At 31.2% G+C, this 21,687-nt stretch overlaps 3 protein-coding genes across 3 annotated transcripts; all 3 read right to left on the bottom strand.

The window, feature by feature from the left end:
- Window positions 1-3,301: 3,301 nt before the first annotated feature.
- Window positions 3,302-5,116, bottom strand: LOC137810250 (isoflavone reductase). Its single transcript, XM_068611425.1, has 5 exons — window positions 4,599-5,116; window positions 4,369-4,503; window positions 4,047-4,284; window positions 3,746-3,949; window positions 3,302-3,653 (listed from the first exon to the last, which is right to left on the bottom strand). The coding sequence occupies exons 1-5, from the start codon at window positions 4,812-4,814 to the stop codon at window positions 3,490-3,492; spliced, it is 957 nt and encodes a 318-aa protein (XP_068467526.1). The 5' UTR covers window positions 4,815-5,116; the 3' UTR covers window positions 3,302-3,489.
- A 5,924-nt stretch (window positions 5,117-11,040) lies between these two features.
- Window positions 11,041-12,747, bottom strand: LOC137810251 (isoflavone reductase-like). Its single transcript, XM_068611426.1, has 5 exons — window positions 12,422-12,747; window positions 12,195-12,329; window positions 11,849-12,086; window positions 11,546-11,749; window positions 11,041-11,436 (listed from the first exon to the last, which is right to left on the bottom strand). Exons 1-5 carry the CDS (start codon window positions 12,635-12,637, stop codon window positions 11,273-11,275), a joined length of 957 nt encoding a protein of 318 aa, XP_068467527.1. The 5' UTR covers window positions 12,638-12,747; the 3' UTR covers window positions 11,041-11,272.
- Window positions 12,748-19,713: 6,966 nt separating this feature from the next.
- Window positions 19,714-21,473, bottom strand: LOC137810249 (isoflavone reductase-like). The gene is made up of 5 exons (XM_068611424.1): window positions 21,086-21,473; window positions 20,860-20,994; window positions 20,516-20,753; window positions 20,201-20,404; window positions 19,714-20,088 (listed from the first exon to the last, which is right to left on the bottom strand). The coding sequence occupies exons 1-5, from the start codon at window positions 21,299-21,301 to the stop codon at window positions 19,925-19,927; spliced, it is 957 nt and encodes a 318-aa protein (XP_068467525.1). The 5' UTR covers window positions 21,302-21,473; the 3' UTR covers window positions 19,714-19,924.
- Window positions 21,474-21,687: the final 214 nt, after the last annotated feature.

The following is a 21,687-nucleotide window of genomic DNA, read 5'->3' on the forward strand; positions in this document are numbered from 1 at the left end:
AAATTGCTTACTAAATAAATTAATTTAAATTATATTTAAAATTAAATATAAATAATATAATTAATATAGTGTATTTTACATTGAATTATATTTGAGATCCTATAATATATTAATTTTATGTGTTTGTGTTGGACCTGTGTTAGTTAGTGTTGAGATAGTTATGAGAAGATCTAATTTTCACATTAAGTTTGCGTTAGACAATTACACATATCTTAAAAAAAGTGAGTGTAACAACAAAAAGTCTTAATCACATATAACTCTTACCAAGTCAACCCATCTATTGCAAAGTAACTCATTCCTAATTTATAAGGAGGGTTTTTCCACAGTGTTAGGGCGTCAAATGTCAAAAACATACGCTTGTTGAAAAACCTATGATTGTGATTCGCCACACAATTCAAAAGTACCCATTTTCTTAGAATTTAAATCCTATAAAATTATATAAAATAAACACGTTATAAAATTTAAATCTTATCTGAATTTTAATTTTATTTTGAAAGCTCTCTCCTAACGAGTCAGTTTAACAATTTGAGTTATCTAATAATAATTAAAGGTGGTTGTTCAAACTAAAGACTTAATTGTATGGTGGTATAAAGGAAATGGAGAAGAGGATATTATTGATAAAAAAAAAATGTATAAGGTAGAAGAAGTATATATAGAGATGCTACATAATAATCACATCTAAGGTATTGTCTACTTTGTAGGTTGGTGATTCGTCATGATTTTGTCCTTAAAAGACACCTTGAAGGGTGAAGGGAGGAGAGAATATATAAACTGCCATTGGCCTCGATTCCTGAGCGATGTGGAACTGTATTGGCATATGAGAACAAGTTTATATCAATTTGAGAGAAATAGATCTATTAAAATATGCAAAGTATATCGTGGAAGAAAAAAAATTAAAAATTGGAAGCTAAAGAGCTTTTAATTTTAAAAAAAATTATCAACAAAAGATATATAATAGAGAGACATATAGAAAAAACATATATAAAGACCCTTATAATAACATAAATATATGTATGGTAACGTTGTTATTTGCTATCACATGGATGCTAATAATAATAATGTTATAGTAATTGAACCGACCCATTGAGTCTTAATTAATAGTCTAACCTATTCTATTATTATATAGTTTTATAATCAAAAGGTCAATTTGTTATTTTCACATTTTTTTTAATTAAACGCTTTGACCGGAATTATGTGTCTTTTGAAAATTGAGTCTTGAGAAAAATAAATAAATAGAGAAGTTGGTGGAGATTTAGAAACATTTTTTCTAATACATAATTCCATGTGTATGATGTCACAGAGAAGAAATTTTCTTCCTTTTACAAACTATATTGATTTGACTTTGAATAGTGTGTTGCTATATCTTGTAGTGCTTGTTTACGACACAAATTGTTCAATAAATAGTTTTTTTTATACTTACAAAGTTTTTTTTCTGTCGTGATGCATGCAAAATTTAGATTGGAATAATAGATTTAATTAGTAAATAAAATAATATATCTGTAGATGTTTTTGTAATTGATGAAATATTTGTCTTATAAAAAAATTGGGTTCAAGATTACTTATATTTTTTTTTGAAAGAAACGCGTGTGCTGAATTTAAAATTTATTCATATAAAATCATTTCTTTATTATAATAGACTTCCATCTAATATATTTTTAGAATTCTTTATTTTTTATAAATAGGTATAATATACTTATGTATCTTTTTTTATTTTTGTTAATATATAAGTTTTGTTATAATTACTCATATTTTTGTATTTTCTTTCTTTTATATTTTTTTAATAATAATATTTTTTATGTGATAACAAATAATTATTATTATTTGATGTGTCAGTCTAACTAAAATGTCAAATTGTATAATGATCTTTTATAAAAAAAAAATAAATTATATTCAAACACAAATTTCAAATGCTAGAGCTTACAATATTTTTATACTAGCATGCATTTGGATTGAATTTCATTGTATGTTTGAATTAAATTCATAGAACACTTTTTTTTATTATTAAAAGTGTAATAAGATGGAGACATCAACCCACTTCATTATCAACATTTTTTTTTCTATAATTTATTAGTATTATTTTAAAGGTTATAAATGAGCAAGAATATTTTTACTACCTTTTTTTTTATCTTGGTTTAAGAGTTAAAATATATTTATTAACTTTTTCAGTGGGAAAAATTTAATAACATTAGTTAAGAGTTTGTAAACACGAAGTTAATTCTAATATTTATTAAAATACATTAAAAAATCCAAAATATTTGTTACAGATAAAAGATATTTTGGAGATCATGTAAAGAAGATATTAATTGACAATTACTTCCAACGATATTAATTAGTTAATTAAATCATTTTTTTTTTGGAAATACTTATCTTTCCCTATAAATCAATAATTTTTTTTTTGTAAGTTTTCAACTTGGAAAAGTTTATCATCAAAATAAACTTTTTTTTTTCTATTTCTTCAATATGACAAGAACGATGTTTCATTTTTACTTATATGAGAGCACGAAGAATTAAAATTATGTAATTCCTAATATTTTTTGAATGTTGGTATTTTTCTAATTTTGATATTATTTTATACATATTTGAAGAGTTTTTAGAGATAGTTGTATACAATTTAATTTATTTAAGTTATTGGACTTTGTTTGTTTGGTCCAACTTTACTTTTCTATTTCAGCTAGGTGTTAGTCTTTTTCTTATATATACACCATGTATTTTACTTTCTAATACACAATTAAATAAGAATTTTTTTTGTATTTTCTTTTCTCTGTTTTTCTCTCATATATGTTTAAGTCATTGTCTCTTTTTCATTTTCAATTAGAGTTCATCAAAACCTCCATTTCTCCATTGCGATTACGTGCGCTCCATTTGATGCACCACATCCGACAAAAAATATTCATCTCATGGTATCAGAACCATTTAAAACCTATCTTAGCGAGTGTTTGTTGGGTCTATCGTGTCACCCGCTATCAGACTATTATCGGACCACTTATAATATTTTGTCCCGCGCATAAATTGTCACTCTCGACGTGAGGGGTGTGTTGGAGATCCCACATCGGCTCCATATAAGAATATTTGATTATATATAAGTGGGTGTAAATTTTATCCCATAAGTCGGTTTTATGAAGTTGAGTTACATTTAAAGTCGATTTCTTCAAAAGTTTGAAATAAAACAACTTTTGTTTTGGTTCGCAGAAAAGTGAGAATCAATTCTGGTGTGCGGCATAAACAAAGTTTGTCTAGTCATGGATCATCTTGCAGAAAACTAGAAATGAAAGTGATATAAAAATTTGAAACAGAACGTGGATGACGCACAAACAGTTGTACCCATTTCATTATTATTTCTCAGGGAGAATATTACATCAATGTGGAGATATTATTGTTGAAGACAGCAGAAAAAATAAAACACAAGTTATGAGAGTAACAAATAATTTCAAGTACAGAGCCTGCAGAGGCCATTCTTGAAAAGAGCATTGGTTTGTCAGATTTGGAAAATCAGACAAATTGGTTCAAGTATTCATCTACGGTTGAGTATTTAACGTAAGGATAAGCCTCCGAAGCTTCAATATCTTTTGCAGGATCAATCTCATACACTGCATCTCCCCTTATCTGCTGTGAGTGATACAACGCCAATAGATAATTGTTCGGGAAAGATGACTCTGCACAAAAGTATCAACAGATGCTTAATTTCACACAATTGATGCAACCAAAACGTGTACAAAAATGAATCTGTGAAGTTACTGTAACATACCCTGAATATCCTTGAGAACCTTTTCCTCTGGAACATAGATTTTCTCAAGAGTCTTTCCAATTTTTTTCTCCCACAAAGATACAATCTCATTCAAGGTCAAGTAGTTGGCAGGGAGCCTAAGGTGAACGGTTTTGTTCAATGCATTAGGGTCATTCGCTGCTTCGATGGTGAAACTCCCCACATCAGCCTCAGTAATATATGCTCCTGAAACAACATACATGTAAACATTAAACAAACCTATTTATAACTAACTGTTTCGTTTATAACTAATTGAAACAAATTCTACATTATAATTAACTACCTTTGACATTGCCATCTCCTTGAATGAATATCTTGTCGCGAGGAGGAACAGTGATGTCAATCTGTGCTAGGTTACGTAAAAAGTAACCGGTAAAAGCATGACAACACAGGTAAGTGTAAGGAACTCCCTCAGCTTCAATTATTCTCCGGATTTTTGCTTTTTCCTCAAACACTTCTCTCACTGGTTCAACTGAGTCGTGACGATCCACATCCAGTCCAAATTCAGATGGGAAGAATCTCTGTTGAATAATGGACACTTAATATGTGACAATATATAGAAGGATTTATATATGGAAATTTTTTTGCATGAGCAAGAGTGGCACCTTGATGTTTCCAGCTTCTTTTATGGCTGCAATGATCTTCACCTGGTCTTCTATCAGGAGTCTTCCAAATGAGCAGATTACGACATCAACTTGTTTCATTGCGTTGACCAGACTTTGATGATCATTCATATCTCCCTGCAGAGATAAATGAGTGTATAATATAATCAGTTCAAAAAGAGATGAAAACAGAAAATGGTAAAAATGATGATGAGAGGAAGAGAAGAAGGAACCTGGATTAGAAAAGCTCCAGAATTTTTGTAGTTCTGAAGAAGCTCCTCCCTGGTTTCAGGATTGGCGGCTGTGACGAGTCTTGGCTTGTTAACAGTGGGCGGAGTGTCCCTAACCAAGACATAGGTGGGATTTCCTGCCTTCAAACTTGCCCACACAATGTGTCTTCCAATGGCTCCTGTGGGTCCCAGAACAAGGATTCTATCTTTTCCAGCCATGAAAGGATATCACAGTGAAAGCAAGCACTTAGCAGTGTGTGGTTTTCTTTTTTTGCAGGTAACTGATTAAAGCAAGAATGGCTCTGTGATGCATAGACAGCAACACTCTGGTTGGTATTTATAGGGCAACCAAGTTTGGTTTTTATGTGCAGTTTTTGGCTTAAATAATTAGTGTGATTGCATAGTTTCTCACAACTTCAACAAATATCCATTTAGTTTGCGTCCAGTTTCTGAATTCTTAATCAACCATTTGACTGTGGTTGTTCGTTAAAGGTGTGCTTACAAAGAGCGAGACCCTCTTCACTCGATGACCAAAACAAATACATTAATATCAGTTATTCTCACTGGCATGAAAATGAAAAAATATCTAATAAATTTAACAAAAAACATATAAAAAGAGAGATTAGGAGCCACCGTTTAAAAGAATAAAAAAAACTATATGTAGGTACAGAGGAAACACAAATCTTAAACAAATTTTACTAATAACTATAATTGCTTCTAATGTATTTTGATGACTCTGATGTTTTCTGTATTTTAATTTATTGTTTTAAAAAAGTTTGAATGCTTGATAAGTAATTTGGATTAAAATGGATCAAGAACTAGTTCAAACGAAATTATTAAAGGAAATTTAAAATTATTTCTTTTTAAATACATAAAATTTTTAAAATGATTTTTGTGATGAAGCAATAGAAATTTGTGCATTTAAGATGCATTGTTTCACGTCATTTTTATACTACGGTACTCACAATTTTACTCATTTTAAGTCTTACGGTACGTGCCGACCAAAAAAAAATAAATTCTAGTGATACGTACTTTTGGAAAAAGAACAGTGCGATGTAAGACTTTGAAATTTATAAAGACATTCTTTATTTATAGAAGATAAAAAATAATAATTTACTCAGAACTTTCAAACTTAGAACACATATTCTAACTTTGGAAAAAAAAAATCAATATAAAATTTAAAAATTTAAAATAATTTATATTTATTAAAAATATTATTTTATTCCTACCAATCCAACTCCTATGAATTTTTTTTTTTGAATAAAATTCCACATGTTGTTATATATATATATATATGTGTGTGTGTGTGACTTAGTGACAAGTTCTTTATTTTTTCTGCGAAAGATGAGTAAACCAACCACCAGCGTCAACAACTCAACATGTTTAGGTGCGTTTTCGCATAGATTTTTATAATTGATTTTTTAAGTAAAGTATGCATACCTTTCAGAGTCTATATTAATTAAAGACTTAAATTTCAGTTCATATTTTTTAATTTGACTCCATAATTTATTTTTTTATTATTCCATATATATATATATATATATATATATATATATATATATATATAACACATTATTAACAACTTCGATCATATCCTAGCGATTATTTATTGAGTTTATCAGACCACCACCCATAATATGTTATCCCACGCACGCTGTTGTCACTCTCAGCGTGAGGAGGTGTGTTGAAAATTCCACATTGACTAAAGATGAAGTCATTTCATTGTATATAAGTGGGTGTAAATTTCATCTTCATGAGTCAGTTTTATGGGATTGGATTAGATTTAAAGTTTACATTTTAATACACATATCAATAAATTATATTTGTAAAAAGAAATTTTGTTTTTACTTATGTAAGGACTTTTTAGGTTATGTGTTAGGTGTGACTGTGATTTTTTTGGATTTCTCGTTTATGTTATTTTTTTTCTGTAATTTCTGGTCCATTGCATAGATTATTTGTGATGTTAGGTTTGGAACTAGAAAGGTTACGGAAATATAGTTTATTTTATAAAATAAATATCAAAAGAGTGTTTTGAAATTATAAATTTTAGTATAAAGAAAAATAAAAAACCTCTGACCTAACTAACCAATCCAATGAATGATATTTTGAGATAGATTGATTATAACAAAAACTAAAATTCAACTCAAACTTCTTTTATTAACTTGTATACACTCGTGTAGTTCAAAGTATCATTTTCCAACTATAGAAAATATTAAAACGTTGAATCACTCATTAAAATAGAAAAATAGAAGAATTAAATATATTTAAATAATCAAAACTTATACGTGAGAATAACGTTGTTTATTTAGCTCTACCTAGAAGGGAACTAGCTACACAGGTGAAAACTTAATAGGTTTAACAAGCACATTAAGAAATTAACAGTTAAAATAAATTATTTTAATCTTTTTAACATTTTTTTATCAGTCCCTCTGAAAAATAGTTAATAGGAACTAAAAACAAAATAACAATCTGCATATTATACGTAAAAAAAGTAATTTAGTCTACTATAAAAAAAATAAAATAATAAAGAAAGTCAATAGAATATTTTAGAAATCAAAATAAAATGTTTTTATATTTGTGAGACCAAAACATACTTAAATTTATTATTATTTTGAAGTAAGTTGCAATTTTTAATTAAAAGGCTGTTTTGAAGTCCTTTTCCGCATTCTCGAGAACCAAACGGGCCGAAACCGCCGATATCTTACCATTCAATGAGATGGGTAGTCAAAAGTTTATTATTGCCCAAAAAGACTTCTCTTGGCAAATGTAAACTCAAGGGTTAACTATTGAAAGTTACACTTAAAATCTCCAAAAATATTTGAATGTTGACGAATTGATATAAGAAGTTGGAGATATACTTTTTATTTGATGTTTTGAGTGATGTAGACGACTTTTTTTAGAAAAAAATAATTCATACAGTTTTTAATATACTTTTGTATCAGTACGGAGTAGGGGTCCAGACAATACCTGTCCGCTTGGTACATAATTTGTTGATGTGTCGGTTGTCTTCAAGTTCCTTCAAGTTTCCTTTTTTTCGCTTTAGATGCTCTGTCTACGATTGTACTCTGACGCTCAAGTCCGTGTTATGATTTAGGTGAGTCATTGTGGGATGTGAAGAACGTACGTTATTCATTTTACCAGAGTTCTATATATAGTGTTGACTTATGGGCTTTTACCTGCGTGGGCTGATAGTCCGTTAATAACGAACATGCGTAGTGGCTCCCTGATATCGTGAGAGTGTATCTTTCGATTTGATCAGCTTATGTAGTTGCATTGAGATAATTTCTGGATATTTTGGAGTGTGCATTTAACCCATTCAACATTATTTGTAGTTGCTTCTTTATTGCGTATTTATTATGTTGTAGATGTTATTTGACATCGGTTCCTGGTCGTCCAGAATCCGACCAGTACAACTTTGTTAATAATATGATAGATAGATATTTTAGTTTTTCATAATTTTTTTCAAGTTTTAAATAATTTCTTATATTTTTCTAATCTTTATTATTGAGTTGGCATACCAAATTAACTTATGAGTTAAGTGGATTAGTATGGAAATTAAAAAAAGAGACCCATTTAATAATAAATTAGTGAAATTTATATGTTTTAGTATGAACTGTGTATTAAACGACTTGGATTACATACAGCTAATTGCAACTAAAATATATAATTAAAAACTTGCTCGTGTTCCCCAAACATTTTTTGTCGATTCAAAAGGATTCTGAAATGAGAATATCTAATATATCTATATATTGAAATAATGCAACCACGTACTGAGTTTTGACTACTGTTTTTGAGAATCAATGACAACCTATACACATCTTATAATTGATATAACATATGGGTAATAAATATACTTTAATATGTTGAAAATATAATTTTAAAAAATTAAGTTACGATTTTTTTAATATCGTGCTTTAAATATTATTGTTATAAGACTAGTATAATAATCCATGTTGGGTGTTGGGCTTACAATTTATAAATTCTTCATGTATATTTCTCAATCAATTATTAGTATATATATACTAAATTATTATGCTAAAAGGTTGAATTTGAATGAATGTTGACTTATAAAATTTAAAATATTATTAAAATCAAATATTAACTTGTTTATGATGTGATTTTAATATATATATATATATATATCATTAATAATAGTTCTAACATGAAAAAGCAATATTATGAAAATCTTCCTTGGTGATCTACATTTTAGAAGAAAAAATCATTTTTATAAAAGATCTTACTCTATTTTAATATATATATATATTTAGATTATAGTTATTTTAAAATTTAATTATTATAATATTATAATTAGATATATATGAATATGATATCAATATTACAAGAAAAAAATGGTTTTAACTGACATTTATTTTTACATTATTTAGGGTTAAAACATCTATTAAGTCATTTACTAGGGTTGCAGTTTCTTCCACTAAACCATTCCCCGAAGTTTTTTTAAACCTCAGAAAAAGTCTTTCAGAACCCATGTTGAAATAACGTAGCTACCGACGACAGTCCTAGTAAGGAATAATAATTCAGCCACACTTTTGTCTATTATATCTAAGGAAAATAAACACTAAATAAGGCATTGTGTTCTTCTTATTCCAATATTGCTTCTTCCATCACCTTACTGCCCTAACTTGGGTCACAAGCCACTGTTAACTAGCTCGACATTAACTGGTGTTTATCATTGTTTTATATATCCTAAATAATTGCATTATCTATCAGATGTGGACTTCAAAGTCATGTGTGTTCTTAGCTAAAGATTGCAAGAACATATTGCAAGGAGAAATTAATTGTATTACTTCTCACTTTCACTGTGAATTAATTCTTAGATGTTTTTTAAAATAAAGACCTTAATTTAAAATATTTTAAAATTATGAGAATTAAATATTAACAATTATAACTAAAACTAAAATTGCACATAAAATATACGTACATCAAAAGTTAAAACAAAATAAGTCAGGTTTTTTGAAGTATGAGCTCGTAACAAAAAAAACTAGGAATTATATAAACCAACAACAATCAATCATAAAAAAATATACAAATACTGTTGAAATACTTATTATCCAAGATTAGTTGTTGATATACTTATTTTTGAAACTTTAGAAAACTTCTTGTAATGTAAAGTTTAGAGAATTAATTTTGTACACTTTCAAAATTTTGGAGAATTTAGTTATAAATCATATTAAAACTATGTAGTGTTTTAATTATTAAAACTATGTGCAAAGTGTGTTCGTAATCAAAGTCATTCTTAATTGTCTTGAATTAGCTTCTGGTTTAAAGGTTAATTTTGAGAATAGCATAATCGACGGGGTGGGAGGTGATCAAAATATGGTGCAACGTTGTGTGTCCATTCTAAATTGTGCGGTGATAAAGACTCCGTTTAAGTATTTGGGCATGCTAGTTAGGGGATGTCACAAAAGAGGCAAGTTCTGGGAAGAGGTGGTGGATAGACAAGTTTATCTCCATGGCTGGAAGACTTTGTTTGATAAAATCGGTTCTATCTTCACTACCTATGTTGTATTTGTCTTTGTACAAAATTCCAATTATGGTGGCAAAGGAAGTGGTGAAGATATAGAGAAATTTCTTGTGGGGTTGGGGTTTGGAAGGAAGGAAAGTAGTGCGGGCTTTGTGGTAAGATGTTTGTAAGCCGAAGGAAGAGGGAGGATTGGGAATGCTAGAGATCAGATAGTTTCGTGTTTGGGCTACAAGAAGAAAGGTATGTGAAAAGAAATGCTGGAATCAAAATATGGTGGATGGAGGAACCTTAGGAATCAAAGGAAATGTAGTTTAGATTCTTTATGGTGGAGAGATTTGAAGGAAGTGTGAATGCTTGAGGGGTGAAGAGGCAGCTTTGAGGATAACTGTATATAGGAGGTTGAGAATGGTAGGGAGATAAGGTTATGGGAAGATAAATAGATGTGTAATTCGAGTCTAAGGTTAAATTTCCAAAATTTTTCTCAATGAATCTATTATGATAAGTTTGTATCTTTTGCCTCTCCTCTGCTAGTCTCGTTTCCCTCTATATGATCCCCTCTTTCTTTTTCCCGACTTCTCCCCTTCTCCAGAAGGGAGACATGGCTTTCTACTTAGACACATCAGCATAATACATTAGACTAAATATCTATCCGGACATGTACATAACCTAATTTAATATTTTGCCTTTCTTTTTTATGAGTTTTATTTTTTAAAATTTATTTTGCTGCTATAATTTTTTTTTAATTTGATAGATGAATAATTAAATTTATCCTGGTGCTTTTCCACACCATGCACAGTTATACTTTGACATTTTTCATTTTAATGAAATGTAGTGTATGCTTCTGTACTATTTTTTATTTATTTTTCCTTATCCTTCTCTTAGCATATATCTTAGCACCAAAGTGCTTGAAATTCTTTTGGGAGCCACTCACCAAATCAAGCATAAAACAAGCAATGACACGCATTCATCCAAGAATGATGTATAAATTTAGAAACAGTACTTTTGACTGCAGATTACAGTATTGCTATTCTTTTTGGGTTAAAAGAAGATGCATTAATATAATAAATGGCTTCTGAAGGATTAGACAAACGAAGGAGTTTTGAGAGAATAAAAAAAAAAGAAAGGAAAACGACATCATTAGTCTTATTGGAGATTTTGCACAGCATGATAAGATATGTTCCTGAAATTTGAGAAATCAGAGAAACTGGTTCAGGTATTCATCAACAGTGGTGTATTTAACATGTGGATAAGCCTGAGAAGCCTCAACGTCTTTGGTGGGATCAATCTCATAGACTGCATCTCCCCTTATCTGCTGTGAGTGATATAACGCCAACAGGTAATTATTTGGGAAAGACAACTCTGCAGTAAACCAAAACCAAAACCAAAATAAATGAATACATGGTTTATTAATTTCACAAACTTATTATTCAACCTGCAGCAATGCATATATAAGATAAGAGAGTGTTACCTTGAATATTTTTCAGAACCTCTTCCTCTGGAACATAGATTTTCTCAATACTCTTTCCAATTTTTTTCTCCCACAAAGACACAATCTCATTTAAGCTCAGATAATTTGCAGGAAGTCTTATATGCACGGCTTTGTTTAAGGTGTTAGGGTCATTCACTGCTTCCACGGTGTAAGTCCCCACATCAGCCTCAGTCACATATGCACCTGAAACAACTCACTCACAATATTAATTATATATATACACATTCTTCAACCAATTTTATCAATAGTGTGTGTGCTAAAACAATTATTAATTGTAAGTACCTTTGACATTTCCATCTCCTTGAATGAATATCTTGTCGCGAGGAGGAACAGTGGTGTCAATCTGTGCTAGGTTACGTAAGAAGTAACCGGTAAAAGCATGACAACACAGGTAAGTGTAAGGAACTCCCTCAGCTTCAATTATTCTCCGGATTTTTGCTTTTTCCTCAAAAACTTCTCTCACTGGTTCAACTGCATCTTGACGATCCACATCCAATCCAAATTCAGATGGGAAGAATCTCTGTTGAATAATCAACACTTAATATGTCACAATATATAGAAGGATTTATGTGGAAAATTAATGTGCGTATTCAGAAAGAAAGATATTTTCCACGAGCAAGAGTGGCACCTTGATGTTTCCAGCTTCTTTTATGGCTGCAATGATCTTCACCTGGTCTTCTATGAGGAGTCTTCCAAATGAGCAGATTACGACATCAACTTGTTTGATTGCGCTGAGCAGACTTTGATGATCATTCATATCTCCCTGCAGAGACAAATGAGTAGTATAAATAGTCTGAGAAGAGTTGAAAAAGAGAAAATGGTAAAAATGATGATGAGATGAAGAGAGGAAGGAACCTGGATTAGAAAAACTCCAGAATTTTGGAAGTTCTGAAGGAGCTCTTCCCTGGTTTCAGGATTGGCAGCTGTGACAAGCCTTGGCTTGTTAACAGTGGGTGGAGTGTCCCTAACCAAGACATAGGTGGGATTGCCTGCCTTCACACTTGCCCACACAATGTGTCTTCCAATGGCTCCTGTGGGTCCCAAAACAAGGATTCTATCTTTTCCAGCCATGAGAGGATATCACAGTGAAAGCAAGCACTGAGCAGTGTGTGGTTTTCTTGTTTTGTAGGTAACTGATTAAAGCAAGAATGGCTGTGTGATGAATAGACAGCAACACTTGGGTTGGTATTTATAGGGCAAGCAAGTTTTTGGGATATGAGAAATGTGGCTGAATATGTCAACAAGAATAACTGAGTAAATAAAGAAATATGTATTTTTTGACAGAAGGGAGGCTGCGCCATGAATTCAGCGGTCCAAAACCAACGAATATTTGAGTTTGGTATATGATGTTCATAAGATGTGTTCTAAACGTATATCTACAGCATTGGTCTCCATGTTGAACGCACCAAAAATAAACAAATATCTATTTCCTCACCGCGCCCATCTGCATCATGGCGTCATGAATTCTCAAGGCCAATAAAAGCCATCATTTTGACTTTCGTTTATTTTTATTTTTATGCAGCACATATGTTTGCAAATAAACAAGCTAATGTTTAATAAATTACATCTTAGTGTTTTATGTTTTAGAGATTACTTATGTTTGATGTTTGTGTTGTGTAAGGTGTTCGTGTCTTACCTAGTTTGTAACTCATTTGAAACATATACTCAGTTTAATATACGCTCCAGTCAAGAAGATTATTAAGCAAACTAGAAACTCAAACATATTTAAAATAAAAATATTTTGATTCGAAAAATTATCCAATATTTAGTGAAAAATGGAAACATGAGTTTGTAAGATATTTAAAAAAGAAAAACGTCAATTTTGTGCAACATACCACATTGGAAGAATCAGTCAATGAAGATACAGCAACCGAACATAACTGTCAAAAAAGGGTGCATTCAATAAACATTTTTGTTTTTTTGTGTTTTTCCTGCAACCGCCTTACATAGTTTAAACAAATGAGTCTATGCTTTTGATTAAAATGATTTATAATTTACATAACATGTTTCAGTTTTTAATTATTATCTAGTTTTTATCACAGGAAATAATACAGTAAATATTTACCCAATGTAAAATTGATACAAAATAAGTTTTAAATGATAAAAAAAATTATTATGATGAAGAAACGTAAGAGACATGAGAAAAAAGTTATTATGGAAGAATTATGAGTGAAGAAATAATATGACTGTACTAAGCCCGGCGGTAATCGGATAATGTTATTATAATCTCTAAAGTTCTAAAATGGCGACATCGTTGAATGTCTCTTTTCATCTTTTTAATAAATTGGTTGAAATCTTGTAGATTCTTCTTCTTCTTTGGTCTTATAACAAAAATTATTAAAAATTTAGAATCAGAACAAGTCAATGAGTAATTCTTTTAAAATGTAATATTCAAATATGTTATTAATATCTAAGGTTAAGAATTTTAGTTTCTATCCTTTTTTTCTAAATCATGGTACATTAGAATGTAGTATATTTACGAATGAATAAGTATTCTAACTCTTTTACATAATTATCAGTACAAGAAAAATTTATTTTAACTGTAAAAAAAAAAAGCTATAAAAAAAAGCTATTAAAAAGGTGAAGCCTATTCAATTGGACACAAAAATAAATATTAAATATTGTGTCCACAATGAAGATCTAACTCACATTATTTTTTTTTAAAAAAGAATAATAATAAGTTAGCGTCTAGAACGAAGAGACAAAATAGATGCAATGAAAAAAATTAAGTGTCAAAATAAAATTAAGTCTAGAATCAACACACAAAGTGGATGCAAGTTAAAAATTATTAAAAGTAATAATAATAAGTTAGCATCTAGAATGAAGAACAAAGTAGATGCAATCAAAAAATAAGTTGCAAAATTATATTGCATCCAAAATAGGGACACAAAATGGATGCAAGTTAATATTTTATTACATTTAGCTTATGTCTAGGCGACACTAATATTTGTTTCTCAAGTAGTGTCCCCAATGGTGACACTAAGTTTAATTATTGTTAGAGATTTCACATCGACTAGAAATTAGAACATTTCATAGTACATAAGTGGTTGCAAACCTCACCTTATAAGTTGATTTTATGAGGTTAAGTTAAGCTTAAAGTTCACTTCTTAATATGATATAGAATCATTTCGAGTCTATCCTAACAATTGTTTGTTGGTCTTATCAGACCATCTAGTATCGGTATGTTATCATACCACCCATAATATATAGTTCCACACATATAAGTGGGTGCAAATATAACCTTATAAGCCAGTTTTATGAGGTTGAGTTAGGCTTAAAGTTCATTCTTAATAATTATTTAATTTTATATTCATTTTAGTGTCCCCTAAACCTACACTATAGTTAAATAATATATTTTTCTTTATGTAGGCTTAGCTAACATTATCTTGTAAATTTGTATCCCATTGGAGGTCGTCTCTAATGCATAGCCACCAAAAGATTAGCTTCCATTTCTATTGGGACACTAAGTCCACATTAGCTCCATGTAGCGTCTTTCTTTTGCTCTTTGCATCGCCTTTTTGGAGACTCTACCATCATTATTTCTTGTAGTGTATAGAATAAATTTTAATGTCTGGTGACTTATATTGTTGTTTATCTTCATAAAAAAAAATTGTTTTTTTTCTATTATATTAATGTATTCTTTACTAATTGTCACACCCCTTTTATATATTCCATGACATGATTTCAGTTACTATATCTTATACATCACTTATACAATAACATAATTATGTGCATATATACTCCTATTTTTTACTACCTATTTCATCGTCATTGTTTTCACTAAATAGTTTGAGTACCTTAGCTTATAGTATCTTGTTGTTGTGTATGAGATTGCACGAATGTAAATAAAACAAAGTAAAGAGTTGTGTCATTCAATTGGAAAATTGGGATTGGGGGTTAATCCTTCTCACTCTTTTGTATTTTGAAAATAATATAATATTTTTCTTTGATTGATATTGATGTTCATATAAAATTCATTTATATTGATTCCTCACATATAAAATTATTAACATAGTCTCATGAATATCAATTCCTCGCATATTTATAAAAACTCCTTATCGTTACGAACATATGTTGATATCAATTAAATTTTCAAATCTATCCATAACATTATGTTAAGCATTATCATTTAGGTCTTAAAAGTACTTTCCAGTAAAATCTAAGAATCAAAATAATGATAAATCAAGTGTTAAGAATAAAATTGCAATACCAATCATCAATCAAGAAAAAAAAGTTATGTTTAAATATCATCTCAATACATAAGAGTTTGAACATATTACTCTCAATCCGAAATGTAGAAGTGGTCATCCATGTTGGCCATTACAAACATGGAAAACAAGATCCAAGATATGATTCTCCTTGACGACGACCTCCTCTAGGATTTTCTATCTCCTTCTAATGATATTAATGATGATATTAATATTAATATTTTTATTAATATTGATAATAACAATATTAATATTAATGAGAATATTAATATTAATAACATTATTAGTAATAATAATATTAATAATATTATTAGTATTAATAATATTAATAATATTTATAATATTAATAATATTCACAATACTTAATAATATTAACAATATTTAATAATGTTCCTGCAAAAGGGTCCAAAAACTCTCTTTAAGCAGAATGTGTTGACTTCTCGGATTGGGCTTTTTGGGTTGGACTCTCGGATTAGGCCTTCGGGTTGGACTCTCGGATTTGGCCTTTGGGTTGGACTCTCAGATTGGGCTCTTAACTCCTACTTAGTTGAACCTAAGTTTGGCAAGCTTCTTAAGTTGGGTTGGATCAACTGCACCCTTCGACTTCTCCTCTCGGTCTCCTTTCGCGGTTGGGTGTGTGTGCCTGCAAGACACTCCGATGCCAAAGTCAGAATTAGTTTTATGTAATTATTAGATAAAAATCACTCCACTTACCTCTTAGACTAATGTCCTATTTATAGTGTTTTCTTATTGGGCTCATAACCTATTTGGGTCTTTCTTTTTGTACCTAATATCTTTTTAAACACACACCTATTAATCTGTGCCTTATCATGCTGGACCTTGCTACAGTAACCATATTTATTATATATATATATATATATATATTTCTTATATTTAACTTTTTTATATATATACTTTTCGACTAGACCTTTCATCTATACTTTTCGGTTAGACCTCTCGGCCTAGCAGTACACTAGCCCCTAGACATGAGGATTTTTGTTGAAAAAGACATTATGCCTAAAAATAAAAATAAAAAGGTGCATTCAAATCTTGTCGTAGAAAAATCTTTTTTCAAATCATTTTGATTTTGTATTAAATGCCTCGTTTTATGTGTTTTTTCTCGATCACAACGATTGACTTGATGTGATAGATGCACCTGACCGTTAGATGCGAAACATTTTAACGATTAAGATGTCATGACCTTTCAAGTGTAGGGTTTTATTGTTGTTATAAATATCCAATCTCATTTACACTTTCTTGTATTCTTACTTATGAGAGTTTTAGTAAATTGCATCAAGGTATAATGTCTATCTCCAACTCTGTTTCCGTGTCTGATGAATTTATGGGTTTTTCGAGCGCGGGTGGCGAATCTACTGGAAGAGTGATACGAGACGACCGAGATGCATATTCGGTTTCATCATCTGCTACTCTTTCATGTACGAAGGATTCAAATGAAGCGACTACAAATGTTGAAGTCGATAGAGCCAAGAGGACTACACCAAGGATAAATCTTCATCTCGGTAATATTTGGGTCAATCCTAAGGTCTAAGAACTTTTCTCTCGGTATCGTTCTTCTAAAGATCTTCGTGATTTTCTTTCAAATATTCACATTTATTCTCTCAATGTTGTTGAAGAAATAATTTCTTTTCGTGTGGTGGAGATGTTGATAATGTTTGTCATGGTCGTGAAGATGATAGTTGTGATTTTTTTTAATTTTATGAATTTTTTTTACTGATCTTCACATTTGATTTCCTTTAAGCGAATTTCAAATGGGTGTACTCAATTATCTAAATATTGCTCCTACCCAACTTCATCCTAATGGTTGAGCTTCTATGCAAGCTTTTAGTATCTTGTGTAAACTAATGTCGCTTTTTCCTAGTCCAAAAGCTTTCTTGTATTACTATAGTTATCGGCCTGGTAAACGACCAAGTTGGTTGTCTTTGATTAGTGAATCTAGAATTTGTTTTCTTAAACCTTTTACTTCCTCATATAAGAATTTCAAAGGAGGTTTTTTCAAAATTCTAATCGAGGAGGATGGAAGGAAATATTTCTTTGATGGTGATGCTCCAAAATTTCCTTTCTACTGGACTAGTCAACCCTTGAAGTTTAACTATTGGTCATACCATTCGATGGATGTCGAAGATCGTCCTGTTATTGAAGTTCTCGATCATTATCCTACCAGATTCCTACTCGCGCTCTATTACGGTTATACACCTCAAAAATGCCGAAAAAAGATTTCTTTGGTATGAGTTTGTTCAAAATTTTGCTACGTAACAAGAGATTTTTAACTTTGCTAAATGTTTTATTGGTTTTTAGGTTTGATGGCTACCACTAATCCAAAAGCTCAATCTTACTTCTCCAAAATTGTGAACAAAGCAGGAGGTTTGACTCCTCGGCCTGAACCAGAAATTAATCATGCAGTTGAAATGGAGATTGTCGAACCGATATCTCGGGTTGAAGCTATTGAGCTCGAAAATGATGAACATGTTGTTGGTCCTTCACAAAAGAATAAGAAAAGAGATTGAAGTACTAGGAGATCACATTCATCTTCTAGGCGTCATCGTCATATCCAAGGTAGTTCTTCACAATCACTTCTAGGTTCAATCTTTGCTGCTACTACTCGTTTTCGGAATTTATTCTAACGAACCTTGATGAGTCCTCGTACAACATGCTTAAAGCATTTGATGTTCCATCTTTGGTTGATTTTGTTATTGAACTTTCAAGTCGTGCTTTATTAATCGAAAAAATGATGAAGGAAAAAAGTACAAGCGTATTTCCTATGCTGATTTTGAAAGGATGAAGACTGAACTTGCTAAATCAAATGGAAAGCTTAAATCTTTTAATGCTCAAATAAAAGAGTTAGATACTTTGAATTTTCATCAAGAAACCGAGAAGCTGGATGTATCTGAAGCTGAAGGTTTTGTTATTGATCAACATAAATTGGGTTTCGACTTCAACAAGCCAAATATTTTTACAAGATTCCCTTGGATGAATGAAACTTTGATGTTGACAAGGACTTCTACAATGGTAATGGGTGTTATCCAAAACTTGTGGGGTAAGTTTTTCTTATTCTGATTGGTGTCTTGAGCCTCCGGATTACATGAGATCTATCAGATATTGCTAGGTGGTTTTACGTGGGGTGGGGAGGCATAGGAGTTATGTTATGATGTTTTTTTGTTTGTCTGGTTTATGTATTTTTGGTTGGTCATAGTGCTTAATTGTAAGATGTTTGTATAAGAATTGAGGTATCCCTAAAATACTCCATTATATTCCTAGGTTCGAGTCCTAGTCAGTGCAAAATGCCTCTAGGTGACTACGACGGATCATTGGAAGCCAAAAATACATTTTCTAAATTTTAAGATCAATAGGACGAATAAAAGTGTTAACTAGATTTGGGGTTGTGTAAGTTGTTGGTAGATACGCTATGGATTCATAGGAATAGGAAGATTTTTAAAATAAGTACGATAGACCACATTGAAATTTTGAGAATGATGTAACTTAAGGTATGATCATGGATGTTATCTAAAATGTGTAAGGTAAGTTTTTCATATTTCAATTGGTGATTTTGAGTCTCTCAGTGAGATCTATCCTATATTGTTAGGTGGTTTTACATAGGAATTATAACTTTCCATTATATTCATTCGTTTTTTTCCCATAAAAAAAAAACTCTTTGACCGTCAACCCCTTGCTCAAGTCCACGGAGCTTGCGTCTTCTTTTCAATAACAATGATATTTTTTAGCTGAAACTAATTTCTACTTTCTTTTATTGCCTTTTCTCTTTATCTTTCTCTTATCACATCCCTAGTTTACATTTCCTTATTTTATCTGTTTATTTAGTGTGCCTCTTTAATTAAACTCCATCACGAGTGCAGTCCAGTGTGCTTGAAAAAATTTCCAGGGACCCTCAACACGAAGCATTAAAAGAAGCAATGAGACGCATTCATCCAAGAATGATGTAAAAATTTAGAAACAGTACTTTTGACTGCAGATTACAGTGTTGCTATTCTTTTTGGGTTAAAAGAAGATGCATTAATATAATAAATGGTTTCTAAAGGATTAGACAAACGAAGGAATTTTGAAAGAAAGGAAAACGACATCATTAGTCTTATTGGAGATTGCATGATAAGATATGTTCCTGAAATTTGAGAAATCAGAGAAACTGGTTCAAGTATTCATCAACAGTGGTGTATTTAACATGTGGATAAGCCTGAGAAGCCTCAACGTCTTTGGTGGGATCAATCTCATAGACTGCATCTCCCCTTATCTGCTGTGAGTGATATAACGCCAACAGGTAATTATTTGGGAAAGACAACTCTGCAGTAAACCAAAACCAAAACCAAAATAAATGAATACATGGTTTATTAATTTCACAAACTTATTATTCAACCTGCAGCAATATTGCATATATAAGATATGAGAGTGTTACCTTGAATATCCTTGAGAACCTCTTCCTCTGGAACATAGATTTTCTCAATACTCTTTCCAATTTTTTTCTCCCACAAAGACACAATCTCATTTAAGGTCAAATAATTTGCAGGAAGTCTTATATGCACGGCTTTGTTTAAGGTGTTAGGGTCATTCACTGCTTCCACGGTGTAAGTCCCCACATCAGCCTCAGTCACATATGCACCTGAAACAACTCACTCACAATATTAATTATATATATACACATTCTTCAACCAATTTTATCACTTGTTTTCAAGAGTGTGTGTGTGCTAAAACAATTATTAATTATAAGTACCTTTGACATTTCCATCTCCTTGAATGAATATCTTGTCGCGAGGAGGAACAGTGGTGTCAATCTGTGCTAGGTTACGTAAGAAGTAACCGGTAAAAGCATGACAACACAGGTAAGTGTAAGGAACTCCCTCAGCTTCAATTATTCTCCGGATTTTTGCTTTTTCCTCAAAAACTTCTCTCACTGGTTCAACTGCATCTTGACGATCCACATCCAATCCAAATTCAGATGGGAAGAATCTCTGTTGAATAATCAACACTTAATATGTCACAATATATAGAAGGATTTATGTGGAAAATGTGCATATATTCAGAAAGAAAGATATTTTCCATTAGCAAGAGTGGCACCTTGATGTTTCCAGCTTCTTTTATGGCTGCAATGATCTTCACCTGGTCTTCTATCAGGAGTCTTCCAAATGAGCAGATTACGACGTCAACTTGTTTGATTGCGTTGACCAGACTTTGATGATCATTCATATCTCCCTGCAGAGGTAAATGAGTAGTATAAGTAGTCTGAAAAGAGTTGAAAAGAGAAAATGGTAAAAATGATGTTGAGATGAAGAGAGGAAGGAACCTGGATTAGAAAAACTCCAGAATTTTGGAAGTTCTGAAGGAGCTCTTCCCTGGTTTCAGGATTGGCAGCTGTGACAAGCCTTGGCTTGTTAACAGTGGGTGGAGTGTCCCTAACCAAGACATAGGTGGGATTTCCAGCCTTCACACTTGCCCACACAATGTGTCTTCCAATGGCTCCTGTGGGTCCCAAAACAAGGATTCTATCTTTTCCAGCCATGAGAGGATATCACAGTGAAAGCAAGCACTTAGCAGTGTGTGGTTTTCTTGTTTTGTAGGTAACTGATTAAAGCAACAATGGCTCTGTGATGCATAGACAGCAACACTTGCGTTGGTATTTATAGGGCAAGCAAGTTTTTGTTCTGCATGCAAACGTTGGCTTCGTGTGGTCTGAAAGTCTATTGCAGCAAATAAACAAATATGAATATGCTGTTCAGCGGCCGGCGGCGCCATAACTTCCTCATGTCCACACCAACCAATAATGACATTTTCTTGACCCAACATATACATCTTGAATCTTGGTCAAGCATTGAATTGTGCATCATAATTATGAATAATATATTTTTTTTCAAGATTTTCCTAAAACTAAAACAATCAAACAGTAAC

The sequence above is a fragment of the Phaseolus vulgaris genome, chromosome 2 (genome assembly GCF_000499845.2).
Source record: "Phaseolus vulgaris cultivar G19833 chromosome 2, P. vulgaris v2.0, whole genome shotgun sequence".
Taxonomy (NCBI): Eukaryota; Viridiplantae; Streptophyta; class Magnoliopsida; order Fabales; family Fabaceae; genus Phaseolus; species Phaseolus vulgaris.